The sequence below is a fragment of the Plasmodium coatneyi genome, chromosome 11 (genome assembly GCF_001680005.1).
Source record: "Plasmodium coatneyi strain Hackeri chromosome 11, complete sequence".
Taxonomy (NCBI): Eukaryota; Apicomplexa; class Aconoidasida; order Haemosporida; family Plasmodiidae; genus Plasmodium; species Plasmodium coatneyi.
The window spans coordinates 596,181-614,518 of NC_033566.1; the positions used below are offsets into that span (position 1 = coordinate 596,181).

The following is an 18,338-nucleotide window of genomic DNA, read 5'->3' on the forward strand; positions in this document are numbered from 1 at the left end:
GAGAAGGACCATGCTTCTATTAAAACATTAATCCTCACGTGAAAATTGAGGGGGATGATCAAAGTTGAAATAGACATTTGTAGAGCCTTACACAACCTGTAAAAGTGACCACCCTGCCGATGGTGCTAATTGGATTTCCCATTCGTTTTTTACTCATTTAGTTACCACCCTATTTGGGCTTCGTATCAATCCGGGAACACAAACGGTATACCTTCGCATAAGATCAAGAAAGACAAATGTTAGAGGGGAGAAAAAATTCATTTCATAATTGAATAGGTTGGATGATGGTAAAAAAAAAAAATTCGCTTAATCTAACATAAACACAAATTCATATTTTGTAACATTTAAAAAAAAATTTCTCTAATGTAAATTAATATTATGATTATTACTAAAAAAAAAAAAAAAAGGAAAAAAAAAAAATTTAGTATATAATTATAATTGTTAACTATCGAAACCATTAGAGTAAATGATTAAATAAATGTACTGAAAGTATGCTTGTGAAGATTTAGACGGAGAGGGGGTGAAAAGCAGTAGGTGTGCATAGGAGCAGATATGCACATGGGTAGGAGCTTATGAAATGTTAAAGTGAAGACGTGGTGCGAGGACGGAGACCCGACGAAACAATAAAAAGTAGAATATATACGAAAAAACATTTTACACAAAACAAAAAAATATATGTAACGAAAAAATAAAGTGTGGTAAAGGAAGGAGCTGAAGAAAATAAAATGAGAGGGAGAATTTTCCCCCTTCAACATAAAAACGTGTTGGCAAGTTGTACAGTTCGCTTTTTTTTTTTTTTTTTTTTTATGCCCATAGAGTATATATATGCAGACAGCGCATCTTGAAGATGCACCGAAAAAATGAAATATAAAATATGAGAAAAATATACACGCAAGGGTTCTTCCACTTTGCTCGTGCTCAGGTTCCCACGTAAAGATATACACCTTCAATAAAACGATAAAATAAAAAATTAAAGTAAAAATGATCGACAGGGATGCCCACTTTCTTCCTCCAACAGGAAGCTATGTAAGTTATGTCGGTTGAGAGAATTCCCGTTCTTCTCTTCATAAGGAAAAAGCCTACTCCCGTTTTGCCTCTTCCCAATGAAAGTATATACTCCACTTCTACTTGCTATCACTCACTGCAAGTTAAGCACCGATCGGCAAGGGTACTTGAGCAACTCGTAATCGTAGGACTGAACTGAAAAGCAGGACTGCATAAAAATGACCAGCTTCTCCAGCGCACAGTCCACATTGACCTCGTTTCCTCGTATCTCCATTAAGCGTTCCGTAAAGCCCTCATGCACCTGTACGTATAAATTACCCAATCGGACGTCCGCCCCACACTCCTCCTTAATTATTGCCATTCGTTTGCATCCATCGGCCAGTAACTTCTGTACACACTCAAACGGAGCAACTAAATAAATGCAACATTTGGAAGACGACATTTTAGACTTCACATAATGGTACAACAATTGACATGCTCTTAAAATACCAAAAATATTTCCTTTTAATAAAAATACGTGGCTGTCAGCAAATCCTGGAAACCAAACATCCTTTGCACTTTTGTACACTGAAATGTGAAGAGACGATTTAATCGTTTTCACGTGTATGCCCTTAGGACCCATAAAAGATCCACTAATGTCTCTCTGAGCAGCTATTTTTAATTTCCCCATGGAGTTATTTGTATAGGCCAAATGGAACTTCTGTATAGAAATCTTCGTGTCGTAATTGTACTTCTCCTTATCATTTAAAACGTTCTGAACGTACCTGTGCGAATTTTCTGCACTGCCACAATCGGAGTTATTCGTGTCTTCCTTAAAAGATGAGTAGCTACTAATGTCGTCATTTTTATTACTTAGACTATTTAATATAAGATTTTGCTTTTTTTTCAGTTGCATATTTTTCACCTCCGTGAGTTCCTTTTGCAGCTGCTTGTTCTTAAACCTGAGACTGTTTATTATGTTTTGCAGTTCCATAATTTTGTCGTTTTTCAGGGTCGCTTTGCAATAACCCTCGACGTCTTCATTTTCTTCCAGCATAAAATCGACGTCGTCTTCGAATCGGTTCATACTTTCCATTAAGTTATTCAAGTGATCGCTCTCCACTAGGTTATCGCAGATGTTAGCGTTATTGTTGGGTCGGTTGGCGGTGCCCACCCCGATGTTAGCTCCGTTGTGCAGCGCTCCACTCAAGGGACCGTACTTCAGTTCGCCCCCCTGCATACGATTCGCCTCCTTATACATATCCTCCTCAATATTTCTAAACATGTTCTCATTCTTCCCGATTAGGTTAACATTGGAGGTTTTGTCGTCCCCGTGATGGTTTTTCACGTTTCCATAGATGCATCTGCCATTAGGATCATTCACCTGATCAACAAGGTTTTCCACCTTCGTCCCATTTTTTAAAATGTCATTCTGCTGGTTCTTCATATCAAAATAGACCTTTTGATCATTCATACAGCCATGCACATTTTCGCCTGGATCCATTCGACCGTGGTACATGCCCGATTGGTTATTCGCACCTATGTTGTCCACTTTGCCTCTCAGATGGAACATATCGTCTTTCGCTTTTCTACTCATACTACCTCTAATGGCCCCGAAGTGATCATCCTTAGTAGCGTGGCCACTTCTTATATTCTGTTTGTTAAAGCTGAAAAGGGGACTGCTGCCCAAATATTTTTTGCCCTTTTCAGCTGTCAACAAATTTATTCTTCGGGCGTTATCTGTCCGGTTGTTAGTAGTTCGTAGGAAGGACTCCTTCTTCTCGTTGCTCGCAGGATAAACACGGTTTGTACAATTAGACGAGTTCAAAAAAGTTCGACTTGGATTCATTCCGTTGGAGCTGTTCAGATCACTTCTACCTCCGAACGAATCGAAGCTGCTTCGGTTGCCCATTAAATTGTCCTTATTATACTTACTATTGCTAAAATTTCTATTACGGTCGTTCAGCCACGTTTCGAAATATTTCCGCACATGACTTTTGTCCTTTTTATCCACGTTAAATGTACTATTCATAAAAACCTTATCTGTGTGGCCATTGGAATTGGTACTAGCCAACTTTGTAGAAGCGCAATTTAAGAAGGCACTACTTTTCGACTTGTCATTCTTTACCATTTCGCTTTTAAACGAGAAGTTCTCATTTTTGATGTTCTCATAATTTAACGGCACGGAATTGTATGGTGGCAAGATAAGCTTCTTCCTATGTTCTGCGTTCACCAGGCTGCTGTTTTGACTGCCATTTTTGTTCATCCCACTTGCGACGGGGTTAGTCCTGTTTTGATTTCGGCCATTACTATCGATGGGATCGTCCCTGCTGCTTCGATTGCTTCGATTGCTTCTGTTGCTTCTGTTGCTTCCGTTTCTTGCGTCGCTCCTGCTGCTGCTGGTACTATTGGTGCTGTCGTCGCTAAAATTACTGGCATTCTTTAGTTGCACATTTTCGATTCCGCTTATGTTGATACCCTGATTATTTGTGTTAAAATTTCGTACGTTTTTCGGATCCGTTGCGCTTTCCCTTGGCTGACTGTTTTGCACCATTGCAACCCCTTTGACGCTGTTCTTTTTATTACTACTACCGTTGTTGCAACTTTTTACGCATATCCCCGTTACCGACTCGCCTGTAGCATCACCGCTAATATGGTCATCGGGGTTAGTCTCTTCATTTCTCTTGGCATTACTACTGGCCCTCTTCGTGTTGTCTTCCAGGATTCTATCAGCGACCCCTTGTTTGTTCATGCTACCTTTTCCACTTACACCAGAGGAATGTACTGTCTCGCATTTTGTACCGACCAAGTTCGCTCCTTTTTTCGTCATCGCGTTGGAATAATTACCGCGTGCGTGCTTCCCCATGTGCTCTCCGTCGCTATGCAAAGCAGAACCAACTTCGTCATCTAGGTCATTTCTTCTGCGTGCACCATTCCTTTTGCTACACGGAGGGATGCTTTCACACGCGCTAGCGCAAGTCGTATTTATACAAACGCCGTGTATTATGTTCCTATTGCGCTCCAAGTTGGTGCTATTATTTTCCAGCGAATGATCGTTATGCGGCAGCCCCAAATGATGGTCATCCATCAGTGTGTGGTCATTATTAGAGACGTTATTTTCCTCGCAAATAAAGTTGCTATTAATGGTGTCGTTATTTCTTCCGCATGTGCTTTCCTCATGTGCACCCTTTTCAAATTTCCCCGAATCGGCATTCCCCCAATTTATACCTAAATTATTGTTATTCACAAAGAGCATATTATTATTGTTTATATTTTTCTCCACGTCATTATTGCACTGATTTGTACCCTGAACCGTTGCGCCAAAACTTGATTTCTCGTCAAAAATTCTGGGTTCACTATAAATGGGGCTGGGAAAAACGGTACTACAAGCGCTAAGGCCAAAGTTCCTCTCTGCACCGAGGTTGTAACCGCTACTACTGATATCATGGTTGAAGTGAAAGGAGCTTCCCAACGTGCCTTTTCCATAAAACGAGTGATGATCATCGCTACCCAAGTGGGGACTCCCCTTAGCGGAAAATATTTCATTCATGTGCTCGTCCTTCCAGTCCTTTTCTTCCAACTCGTCATAATTTAGGAAGGACATATTTCTACTCATGCTGCTTAGGTTGGCCGGAAAATCTAAATCATTATGTAGCTGCGCGAAATTGCCATCAAAATTGGAGACCTTCCCTAAATAATTCACATTTCCTATATCGTCGTCCTTCATATTGAGATGCTCGTTCAGATGCTTCAAGTTCAGGTGCAGCTCGTTCTTTCTGAACAGATCATAATCATAACTGAACTGCAGGTGGTCGTCAAAATTCAGATACAGTTCATCATCGTCATGATAAGGTCCGATATCTCTTTCACAGTTTTTAAGCACCTCGCTTTCGAAGTTAAGCGGATCCGTAATTCCATCCGGACAACGTCGGCTTAAGTCATCCCCATTTTCATTATCAATGTAGTGGCCATTCTCATCCAAATCATCATCCTCTTCCCTTCCATTTTTATTCTTACTAACAGCGTTATTGGTCGGGTATATGGTGCTGTCCGTGGCCATATAGACAGGCTTCACACTTTGCACACTCTGCTCTGCGCATGCGTTTGTTCCTTTAAAGTTTTTATTCACCAATTCGGGAAGCTCGTCATCCACATCTCCCTTGAACAGGTTATCACCATTGCGAAGGAAGGAACGGTCTGTCTTAATGAACTTCAAATCTTCACTCTGATCCTTTTTTACCTTCATCTGTTGTACTTCCATCGGGAGTTCCACATTGGACGTGTCGAACGCGCTCTGGTTGTAACTGATGTGATTAGCATGTTGCAAATGCCCAGCATAATTCAACAATTGCTCTTCGATTAAATTTTTGCCATTAAATTTGTTTTCATCAATTACAGCACTGTCGCTGCTGACGTTCACACACACCCCACAACTGTTAAGGCCATCCTCTACATTCTCCTTTGGCAAATAATTAGACGCACATTCCAAGTCGACCCCATTGAAAACCCTATCACGCTGGTTATCATTACTCAAAAAGGGGGTGTAAAAGTTTCCTTTCCCATTCCCATTACTGTTACTACCTATCGGGGTTGGCATATACTTCCTCAAATCGCTCGTTGGGTTACTTTTCACACTGGAAGACATTTTTCTAAAATCCTCATAGTTCGTGTTATTGCTCATAGCGTCTGCAAGGTGGAGATAATCCCCCAGGGGTGTAGCAATACTCCCTGGTTGAGTAACACCTACGTTATTCTTCATTCTGTTGCAATTACCATTGGCAGAGTTGTTCGTTCCGGTCATCATAGCAGCCATCGGAGCAGCGATGCCACAATTGTTGGAGACAGACTTACCGTGATGATCCTTACCAATAGGTTTATACATACCATCATTAAAAGTAAAATTCTCATAGTGGAACAATTCCATAGCGTTTTTCTCCCTCACCAAATTATGGTCCTTTCCCATTTCATCCACATTTAATCTTTTCATATTTGCAAATAGCTTTTCAGGTTCTATGGAGAATTCCTTATTGGCTAAATCGTCCCCAGTGTTCATCTTCTTGAAGCTACCACCTTCCATGGGTGCACTATTCGCATTGCTAATGCTAATCTCCTCCCCGATGGTCAAACCGACCATATTAGTATTGCTCATTTGGGCCATACCTTTCCATGAGGAAGATTTCATATCGCAGCTGGTTCTACTTACACCTTCATACACATTCCCTGCGCAGGAGTTCAATACACTGTGTTGGTGCTCAATCGGAGAGTTCACACTGCTCAAATTGTGCATGCTATTCACACCGTTTACGTGGTTAAAACTGCGATCAGCTGCACCCGTACCATTGTAGAGATTGCCACATCCAGCGTACTTGCAGCTGTCACCTGGGATTATTGCACTGCCTATCCTGTTCAGCCCTCCACTGTAGCGGTCCCTTATAATGCTACTCATATTCGCTCCGTTCGTTATATCCTCAGGGAAGTCATTCCTTCCCCCAAGGGAGCTATTCAAAAGTCCATAACCAGGAGGTTCCATTATTTTATTCATGTTGGGAATCATAAAGGCTTCACTAAAAGGTGTTACCCCATTGGCTCCTTCCACATTACACACCGCTGGGTTTACAAAAATGTCTTTACCATCCGGTACCTCGTGCAGAACTGAATTATCCCTATTCCCTTCGTTAATACTACTAGCAGATGTTGCACAGGTATTATACCCGTAAGCATAGCTACTATCCATGTTTGCACTTTTATTCAGTTCATTCGTTATTCTAGATTCCTCACTACTGATAAAGTTGCAATTCCCTTGGGGGAGACTTTCATTCTGTGAATTGCACATGTTCACATTTTCGCTAGCCTTTTGTTGACTAGCCGTCTTGGATTTTGCTTTCCCCTTTTCTTTCTTTTCCTTATTTCCCGTTTTAACCTTTTTATCCTTTTTGTCTTTCTTATCCTTCTTACCTTTCTTGTCTTTGTTGCTTCCCTTCAACGGTAACTTATTCAAGTCTACCTCCCGCAAAACTCGCGGCACATTCGGATCTTCACTCTTGCAGTCCTCGTCCATCTTCAGCAGTGCGTAATAAAGAATTTGGTTTGGGCTTAAAAAATAGAAAAGGTCCTCAATTTGTTAATTCCCGGATCATAATATGGACTCAATTGAGAATCGATTTTTACTTTTTTTTTTTTTTTTTTTTTTTTTTTTTTTTTTTTTTATTTAATTCAAAGTGTATCACTTTGGAGTGTTATATAATGGCGCATGAGGTGGGCGTGTGAAGCGGGTTTTTTTCACAGAACATGCACAGACACCTTTCTACACTGTCACAACTAGATTATCCACAACGCATAAAGGTAAGCGACGAACTCTCCGACATGCACCCAGATGTAGAATTGCCTCCGTTTTGCACATGCACTTTATACGAACGGGGCATCAACTCCTGTCAACCAGCATGAAATAGTGTTTAGCACCCAAAACCACCACCTTCACGTCAATTAAAAAGGAAAAAAAAAAAAAAAAAAAATGGACACGCTATGTATCACTAACATTTAAAAAGTAATGTAAATTTCAGAAAAAAAAAGAAAAAAATTTAAACTACCCTTTGTGATGATATATAATTACATGTACAGAGTGAGCACATTGGGTGGCCAAAGAAAGGGGCATTAAAAATTTATATAAATAAAGGATAATTTGAATTATGTACAATCATGAAGCTTTTAAATAGCTCAATGGTAAGTGACGCAACGGAAAACTAACTGAACGCTGGAGTGAAAAAGGTGGGAAATATAATAAAGCAGAGCAGCAAAATGGAAAAGAGGCAAAAGAAAAAAATAATGCTGTCCTTGCGCTGTGTCTAAGAGACTGCGCTTATACATTCCTATGTAGGGAGTCTCACGCAGGAACAGATAACTGGACAAATGATTAAAAATTTTCTTAATTCATAAAGCAATAATAATTATCACATGCAAATGCACTTAGTTTTCAAAAGGGAGAAAATAAATGGGCAATGGCAAACGAAACAAATGCGAAACTGTACATGTGGTGGGAAGTGTAAATATCACCCCCTACACCAATTGTTCTGCGCACATATATATATACAAAAAATTATGGGGGAATATTAAGACCTCCTCAGAAGCTGAGCTATCTTTGAGGTCTACTAATTAAAAGCATATTAACAAGTGAACCATAAAACGGAGGTCACGGGCAACATATGCATATATATGTAAGTCTTCCAAGGGGTAGAAAAAATTCATAAAAAAAAAAAAAAGGTGGAGAGTGTGATGATTTGTTCCTCGGTCGGGTTTTTTAATAACGCACGCACACACGATAAAGATAGAAAGATGTAAATTTTCCAATAAGCACTTTGCAATAATATGCAAAAGCTCATAAGGCGTGTTTTTTTCTTTTTTTTTTCAGATGGGAAGTACTAATTTGGAGATATAACTCGTTGTAAATTAAAAAACGTTTGAGTGCCTACGCAGGAAATCACATCCCGGATACCGACAGGCACATGCACATATTCATAAAAGTGGAAGTGTGCACTCCACAAACGTAATGGGACGTTATAAAAGATGACAAAAAAATTTGCTTTTCTATTTATCCAATATAACATAAAAAAAAAAAAATAAAATAATAAAATAAAATGAAATAAAATGGTGAAATTATAAAATACTGAAATAATGAAATAATGGTGAATTATGAAAATTCTCCGGGAGAATTAAAACGCAACACGTGTTAGTATTATAACGAGATGTGCGAATAAAAAAAAAGCTGAAGGATTAAAAAAGAGGGATAATACACTGGAACAAATGTAGCTACGTACAAATGTGGAACGATACAAATGTAGAGCGGTACAAAAGTAGAGCGGTACAAATGTAGAGCGATATAAATATAGGACAATACAAGTATAGAGAGGTGCAAATATGCAACAGCTCACACATACAATGGTATACGTGCAAAGGAATGAAAGTATTCATAAAAATATATAATTATTTAAAAAAAAAAAAAAAAAAAGACCATATATTAACATACAAATTATCAAAGTATACACATTAAATGAATAAATAAATGATTAAAGCATACAACGGTTTTGCTCCTATAACATTACTGTATCTGCTTAAAAATTTCACATCCACGAATTGTGGCCAATGAATGTACATAAAAATATATGTTTCTTTCTGTCACTTACAAAGCGAGAGGGCTTTTTCCCTTACCACCAATACGCCTGGATATACGCGTCGGGGAATACGAGTGCTGACATATATGTGTCCAGGTACGTACTTGTGTTTGCACGATGGTATGCACATGTACACATGCATACACACAGGGCCACAAGCACATACAGGCGCGAACACACACGTGCGGCCACTCACCCTTGTACACATTCACATATAAATAAATATGCCAAAATGTGCACTCAGACGTCTGTCCAAGCAGGATGGAAGGGAGTGAAGAAGGTCACGCCCAATCTACATCATATGACAGTGTGTATATGCGCCCACAAAATGGGGCGGGAGGGGAAAATAAAATTTAAAATTAATTTAAGTACTTAGCATTTTTGCTATTAATAATATATACATATAAAAAATAAAAAAAATTAAAAACTGTAAACATGTAAAACGTGTAGGCACATTGGAAAAATGAATTAAAATTTCTCCTACACGCATAAAAGGTGCTATGGTAGAAAAAGGCTAGCTGAAAAAAAAAAAAAAAAAAAAAACATTTATTCATAAACAAAAAAAAAAAAAAAAAAAAATTAAAAGAAGGGATTAAAGAAGGCACATTTTATATTTACTCATGTTTTAATTCAGTTGATAAAGTGAATTTGCTATTAAAATCTATATCTGCAAATGGTTAAAAAATTCAATAAACAAAAAGACATTGAAAAGAGTATATGTAATTAGTTCGCAATTGTTTTGAATATGACATTCATTATTCATCACAAAGCATTTCTTAATTATTTTTACACACATATATGCGTTATTATAATATATTTTATAGTATTTTTTTTTATTATTTATTATTTTTTTTTTTGCCACTTACGCAAGATGCACACTATTTTAGCAATGCAGTGACTTCTTTATTTTTTAATTTTTTATTACAGGTACGTTTTTGCATAAATGTATACTCTCACGTATGCTCTGGCGGGTGGACGCTCGAGCATTGGCTCGTATACTTATATGCTCTTTCGCTACTTGTAAATGTATACAGACTTTTTTTTTTTTTTTTTTTTTTTTTTTTTTTTGCGACGATCTGCATACAAGAACAGATGCACACATGTACACATACGCTCAGGTATATGCACAATTTTCTCAACACACAAACATTTATAGATGCATTTGCACATACGAAACAATATGTGCAATGGAAGAGAATTCACTCTATATTATCATATTAAAAAAGGGCAAACGTCCTAATTTGGTACATGAAAATGAGGGCACTACGGCGTGTACATATATATACCTGTGTGTATTTTGTATATACGCACAGGATGTACGAGCAAAGCGTAGGTATATATATATACACACAGTCATACACACATGTACGCATATATGCTACACGTGTGGTGCCTCGGTACGCTCTTGTGTGTGCGCGCACATTTTCACATACGTGTGTGTGTGTGTGTGTATTGGGTGGATGCACCACGAAGGTGTAATTTTTTTTATTGATTTTTTACCTATTCTGTTAATTTAAAAAGTGAAACATAGAAATGGTTTAAAAAATAAAACAAAGTGTAAGTACACACACGTACATATTCACCTGTAATAGCACTTCTTACACACAGCTGATAAATTTTACTACTGTTCAAAATGGGAAGGGATGGAAAGAAAACACTATTATGTATTCGACGTGTGTTTCATTTTGGTTTAATTTTCACGGGGGGTACTCGTGTGAAAAGCGTATGTGTGTGTATATATATACGTACATACACATGTGTACATGTATTCATGTGACCAGCGGAGTTAACGGGGCAAACGACTCCTTCACCGCAGCACGTTTATTCGGATGTATGGTCGAGCGTCGTGTAGTTTTACGCATGAGCTTACCCACGTACGCTCACATGTAGATTCCTCCACACACTGAAAACACAGGGGGAGGGCTTTAAAGGTAAAAAGTTATAAACCACATCTTACGCGTTGGTAACAGATGGAAAAAACGTATGTACGAAGGTGTGGGCATACATGTATATACACCAGAAATATGAAAACATAATGTATTACATAAACTTGAATTGTGAAAAGGTTCTTTTCTGTTTTTTTGAAAGCGGGGGGTACGGTAGCACGATGTATATATGGATGTACGAATGTACTTGTGACTTGTAAGATAAAGTTGAATTTAAAAATAACTTGTTAAAGATTTATAGATTTAAAATGAAGGTACATTTCTCTTTTTTTTTTAAACTGATGTTACAGCTTTTACATCTTCTTCATTTATGACACACATAAATTTATAAATGTTATAAAGAAAGGTGAACGTACCATCATGTCATGTTATAATTTTATAAAAAATAATAATAGTGAGGTGGTACAAGTTCATTCATTACTTCCTTCAAAAATACATGTACATGCGAATATATACATATAAGGTGCGTGTATATTAACTACGCACATATGTGCATATATACACGTATAGTACCCGTGCACCACATGTACACCTGCATGAACACATGCACGAATACATGTGCATTAGTTATGTAAAGGTATGCAGAGCGCTGTGCGAAGTAAAAGTTCACACTATGGGATATAATTTAGTGGGGACCCACAAGCTTCTACCCTTCAATTCAATTCTTACCATGAGGAGATGCATTCCACACATATGAGAGCCATCCCAAGTGTACACGTGAAAATGGGTTCGCATATATAAATCATACACTTTTTCCTACCTGCCCTATCTACGTGTATGTATGCGTAATAAATATATAAAGATATATATGTGCACATTACACATTCAGCTATATATGCATACTATACATGTGTACTATGCATAAATGTTATATATAAACATACAAACATATGGATGCGTGAAGATGCAAATTGAAAAAGTACACATAAGTAGAGTGATAAAAATGTTCATGACTAGCTGAAAAGATATATTTCTTTTTTTTCTCACCACTGAGGTGTATATAAAAATGCCGAAAAACTAATACTTTACAGTGTAAAATTAAGTACGCTTAAACACTTTTACTTTGATGCGTTAAAAATGGTATTCCTGCGCTTCTTTTCATCTGAGATATATATAAAGGTGCACATTTATATATACATATGTATGCATATATATATACATATATATGAATATATATATATATACATGAACATGCGTCATAATTGCAGTTTTATCAAAAGGAGCGGGAAAATATTACTAACATTTTGTTCACTACCCAGAAAATTTATATATATAAATGTTCAAGAAAATGACCTTCCCTTATTTTTGCCTTTTCTGCATGCGAATCGAAAAAAAAAAAAAAAAAAAATAATGAAAAGAAAATAAATAAAAAAAAAATAAGGAAAAATAAAAAAAAGTTAAAGGAAAAATAAAAAAATTAAGGGAAAAAAAAAATTAAGGAAAAAAAGAAAAACTTTTATTTATGCGTTCCTTCCTTACACTTAACCTTTTGCTAATAGACTAAGGCGAAATATACACAAAAGGAGTGTTCTTTTCTGCGTATTATAAAGGCCAGATCATGCTATAAAACCATAACCCCCTGGAAGTATCACATTATAAATTCATGCACATATATATGTAATTATACGAATAACCCTTTTGCGCTTATTTCAAGATTACTACATATTCTAATTTACCGAAAAATACATAAATTTTTCACTGCGTTACCTTCCTTATGTTTGTAAGCGGGAGATAGTTTCGCGTCGCACGCCAACACACCTATTCTACTGACCAGCATTATCACTTCGCGACGAGCGCATATTTTTGGTTGCACATTGTAGGAGAGGATGCATATCCAAATTTAAAAAAAAAAGCACATCTCTCTTGCTACATATTATATGCTACACTGAAGAGCTAAGCCTGTTCCTACATGGCAAAATATATTGCGTGTAGCTAAGCAAAAAACGGCACTCGTTAGGTGTACTGCATTTTGCTACCCCTATTTTTATTCTTTTGTGGGAACAGAAAAGGCGAAAAAATATAAGCAAAAACTGTTTACCTCCTTATGTTTAAATTTTTTTTTTCTGGGTACATATATCGCTATATCTCCCCCGTTTCAAAGCGTTCCACATTTCGCGAATTCTAAAATTGCGTTTTACGCGATGTGCGTACCGTATGCCCTAGCTATTCCCTAAATTCCCCGTTCACATAATTAACTATGCTCTAGCTCAGTGGTGAGGAATTTTCACCCCTAAATAAGTACATCAAAAAAAATGCTTATCCTGCCGATACACTTCCTCATTTTGTGTATCTCCATTTTGCGTTAAAAGGGGAATCTGTGCAGAGGACGTGCCAAAGAACAGATTAAAGGCGAAACGAAATACTCCCCCGTTTTGACTGCTCTACGTTTCCATCAATTGAAAATGCAGATTCTTTACACCAGTTGAGGGGAAAATTATTTTGCGTAAAACGTCTCGCACGCGTTACCATCATGTTGCGTCTGATATAATTTGCATCATGTGTCGCAAAGTACACAAAAAAAAAAGAGGAATTACAATGCGCGTTAAACATGTCGAGCAGGTGTAGGTAAACGCCGCTCTGTTGTTCGCAAAATTGCACATATGCAAAATGTGAATTATAATTGTAAATTTTATAGCAAATTCGCACTTTTCGACGAGTGCCAGAATTTTATTTTAATTTTTTCATGCAATGGAAAGACAAAGGGGGATACGAAAAAAAAAAAGGAGGAAAAAAATGAGCTAAAATTATAATGCATGAAATTGTCGCACCCCTGGGGGGGTGTAAGTTTGTGCATTTCTTCACCCTGATCGGTGACGCATCTTTGTTTTTTCTTCGCTGTTACGACACGCATAATCGCCTCAATTTTTGTGCTTTTCTTTTCGCGAAATATTTTTATTTAATCGACAAGACTAAAATGCTCGCCCGCTTGATGAAACAGATGGAAAAATTGTCATCGCATCCGCTTCTTTTTTGTCAAAAAAACACGAAAAACAACCCCAAAGGATGAAAAAAAAAATGGCGCAACAAAATTTATAACAAGTTAATTACGGGTACACTCGTTCACACATATTCACGAATGAGTGAACAACTGCATGCACTTTCAATTTGTTCTATTCTTCTCGCCTCCTTTTTTTTCCGCCCCTTCCCCAATATTCGGGGTGCACTCAAATAATATTTACTGCACCACTTCAAAAATATCGAGCCAGGAAAATGCATACGAATACATGCGCGCAAGGGAAACTAAAGACACGCCCATTTTGAAAAAACCTGTTACGGCAAAAAGAAAAAAAAATGTTCAAAGTTGTTAAAGGAGGCGAAGTCAGAAATGAAGCGTGTACCACCGTCTTGCAACTTGGCAACTTTTCCACTTTGCAACTTTTCGGTTGCCCTGCCAACCCCCCTGTCGCGCGTGCGATTGGTGCAATCATGCAGATCGAATTTTCCTCCAGTTGGGGGAGACACCAATATATGATGCCGCTACGTAACGGAAAATTGCAGATTGAATTTGTTTGTTTAAATTGTAATCAATTTTTGCACTTTCTTTTTTTTTTGCCTAGGCTGTGTGCCTTCCATTTTCCAACCTCCAAAACGCTTTGTCTTGACAGAGGTATCCAAAGTGCAATATTTATTTTGGAAGCTCTTTTTAACCCCTCCATACATGTGCACAAAAGCGCAAATGTGCAAACGCGCATGCCAGTTTCGAACTTTCATTTTGCGCGTGCAAAAATGGAGGGCGGCACGCATTTTTTTTTTTTTTCACATTTGTTCATTCTTCGTAAAATGGAAGATGATCGTTTGTTCTGATTTTCCCCACCACGGTTTAACTCACAAATTGATTAAACTTTAATCTAATTGCGTGGTTGTGCAGAAAATCCAAAGTGTGCACTTCAATTGCAGTTAAGTGTCACCTTCCGCCTGGGAAAGGATATGTTGGGGCATCCTTCCAAGACAGGCACAGATGAGTTCATTACATTATGCACATGCATACGTAAACACACGCACACCCTGATAATTGCCAACCCTCACATTTGTGCGAAAATTATTCTGTCATTATGATATGCCAAATTTATTACTCAGGCAAAAAAAGAAAAAAATGAAGTGCCATTTTTCCCTTTACATTTTTGTGCTAATTTGAAGAAAGCAAAATAAAAGTGTGACAAAAAAAAAAAAAAAAAAAGGGGGAAGTAAAATGGGTCAACGGTGGAATTTGTTTATCTTTTCTGTGCGCAAATAGCTAATCGTGTGAACTTTGCATTGGATAATCCCACATGCTCATTCGCGCGATAGGTGTAAATGTTATATGTCAAGCAGGTACGTTTATGCAGGCATAATTGAACACATAACGTATGCACTCCCAGTCTCCTATGAAACGTTTGGTGGGATTACTTCGTCGGAAAAAATATGCCAAGCCATAAAAAGGGTTGCCCTTCACATACGATGTGTCACATTAGGGGCAAGCACAGTGTAGTATGATAAAGGGAAGTAAATCCTGTGTAGTGCTAGGTATGATTTACTGCCAGTTCGGATTCCATCCCCCTGGCTGAATATTTGTGACCTTCATTCGTAATAAAGTGCATGGTAATGACTCCATATTATGAACATACATAACTTTTGGTGATGCACCACTGCATGTATCTTCCCCATAATAACGTGGCGGTGATGGTAAGTACACCCAAGTTTTATTTTTTCTCTTTTTTATTTTTACACCCCATTTGATTATTCTTAACCCTTTTCTGCTCTAAGGGGTGCACCCATGTATGTACGCACAATTGCATGCACATAATTATGCAGCGTGCATAATATCAGGTGAAGGAAAAAACTGAGCTAAATTAAATTATGCACGTATGTAGGGGTAGTGCCGGTTTGCCTATCGGTATGAGACGAATCTATATGTGCATGTAAGAAATGGTTATGCGCATGCGAGTGAGGGATTTTCTAAGGACATGATATTCTGAGCTTAAACAGTACGGAGCATTTTTTTTTTTTCTTTTTTAACATTTTAGCAAAGAGAAATCCTATGCCATTCAAGCTGATACATTTAGCTGCGTGAACTCCTTTCGAATGATCATAAATCGTGAAAATGTCGCCAAACGTGTGAACGTATATGGTGTGCAATGGGGATCCCCCAATTTGCCATTACTTCACCGTACCTTCATTCTTTATGACCCCTTTTTTGTTTCATTATCGGGTCGTCCTTTTGAAGTAACTTCTTCACTGTAATGTGGGTTCATGATGTGGCTCCAAAGAGGAAAAACGGTGAAAAAGGGGTGCTTAAAAATGGGGTAAGCATATTTTCCCATTCTTTGTAACACATGCCCATAGTGCAAAACGAAATGGGGAAAGTGGGTTTATTTTTTCTTCCTTTCGCTTGGCTGAACTGGTGGGATTATTCCCCCTCGCCAAATATGCGCAAACGTGCATACGTGTGCAGCCCTGAGGAAGCACATACTGAGGGGATAGAGCGACGTTCTGCCACAGGCACTCTGCATCGCTCCTACACCCGATCGATGTCATTTAAAGAGGGCCACGTGGTTTGTCCCTACAATTTGCTATACAGCATCCAAATGCCCTTTTGCTATATCCTCTCGTTCTGTGTAAACAAACTGGGTAGGCCATCACTGGTTCGATCAATCTGATCAGGCCACTATTCCTTTTATGCTTCTTCTTAATACATCCTGGTGAAAGGTTCAATTCGTTCGCACCATCATGAAGGGGTTTTCCCTACCACGACGTCCCACTGTTTAATTCCTCCTTGCCGTACATTCTCATTCATCGATTACCTGATTGGCCTACTTTTTTTTTAGTCCGTTTTTTATGTCTACCCTTTTTGCGCGTCTTTACAAATAAGTGCGTTCCATTTAGGGGTGTACCAATTTCCGGCAATAATGCAAAGTCGAAAGTATTTTCGACATATATGGGTTCAGTTTGCTTAGGTGGATTTGTCCCATTTCGGCAATTCAAGGTACTGCCATTAGTGTTAGCATGTTCAAACGTATTGAGTTGTCCCTTCTTATGGCACTCCTCCTCTTTACCTTCTTGGTCCCCCTCTCGATCGCTGATTAAGAAGAAATTTTCCATAACCCTTATACGATCAAAATGTTCATAACGTGTTCTCTTTCGACTTAACTTTCGTAAATGTGCTTCTCTGTCATTTTGGCTAGCTCCAACGTTGCGAGCGCTACCCTTCTTAACACTAAAGCTTCCTGCAGTGGTGTAGTACCAGTCGATGACTTTAAGTCTTAAGCTACTTTTCCCCGTGGTAGAAAATTCTATTTCACTTTGATCTATTACGTACTTCTCAGGAGTACAGGCAAGCAAGCAATTTGAATAATATTCCCTTATCAAGTCCATGGCGAAACGCAGGTGTGGGGGATTTAACCGCGTGTTTCAACTGTCATGGGTTATGTGTCACTTTTAAAAAATTTTCACCAAATTGTAATCACGTGTGATGTTGCAATGGACACTTTTTTTTTTACCTTTTCTTTTCCTTCTTTTTCAGAAATGACCAATTTGATGCCCACGTTATAAGAACAAAATTGTATCCCCTTTTGCAAATCCATCCAATTATAGGCAAAACCACTTTAGCAAAAAAAAAAAAAAAAAAAAAGAGGACACACCAACGTTGCGATCAAATGTGTGCAGCTGTTCAGAGAATTTCCACAAAGGCATTTTCGTTCGCGTGCCGAGCGCGCGAAATTCTTTTCATGAGCCGCCTATATTTCATCCATCCAAGTGCAAACATTTTATTTCACCATTTTAGGGATTATATCCTTTTCTATCATTCGTATGTGAGACATTTATTGTGTCATCATGGGGCACGTCACGTGCAGACAGATGTGCTGCAATACCCATTCACCCCTTTAGCATACACAATTAGTCTTTGATATGCCCATTCATCATAGCGCCTATAAGAAAGTGACTTATTCTGTGAGAACATATGTCTAGGTACCTCCCTGTACAGGTTAGTATATCCGCCGTTGCTTGTAGTCAGTCAGTCAATACGTACACCTTCCCTTTTTTGAAAAATTTTAACCACATGGGGAAGAAGTCAAACATGGCAAAACCAACTTCTTAAACTGACACTTTGGCTCAAGGGACCATAGTCACATAAAGGAGAACATCCCCCCTTATCGCATTTTTACGCTATTGCAAAAATGGTTCAACAGAGTGGAAGCATCCGGTTGGTTAAACGTCCTTTCTCACTTATTCTTAGCTAATCCTTCACCCTTTTTACAAAAACACG

The 18,338-nt window shown here is 38.1% G+C and overlaps 2 protein-coding genes across 2 annotated transcripts; both read right to left on the reverse strand.

Annotated features, from left to right (window-relative positions):
* Window positions 1–1,138: 1,138 nt before the first annotated feature.
* PCOAH_00033000 (Uncharacterized protein) lies at window positions 1,139–7,042 on the reverse strand (the record flags this gene model as incomplete). The annotated part of the gene is made up of 1 exon (XM_020060095.1): window positions 1,139–7,042. One exon carries the CDS (start codon window positions 7,040–7,042, stop codon window positions 1,139–1,141), a length of 5,904 nt encoding a protein of 1,967 aa, XP_019915885.1.
* A 9,264-nt stretch (window positions 7,043–16,306) lies between these two features.
* Window positions 16,307–17,446, reverse strand: PCOAH_00033010 (Uncharacterized protein; the record flags this gene model as incomplete). The annotated part of the gene is made up of 2 exons (XM_020060096.1): window positions 16,307–16,333; window positions 16,937–17,446. The coding sequence occupies 2 exons, from the start codon at window positions 17,444–17,446 to the stop codon at window positions 16,307–16,309; spliced, it is 537 nt and encodes a 178-aa protein (XP_019916033.1).
* Window positions 17,447–18,338: the final 892 nt, after the last annotated feature.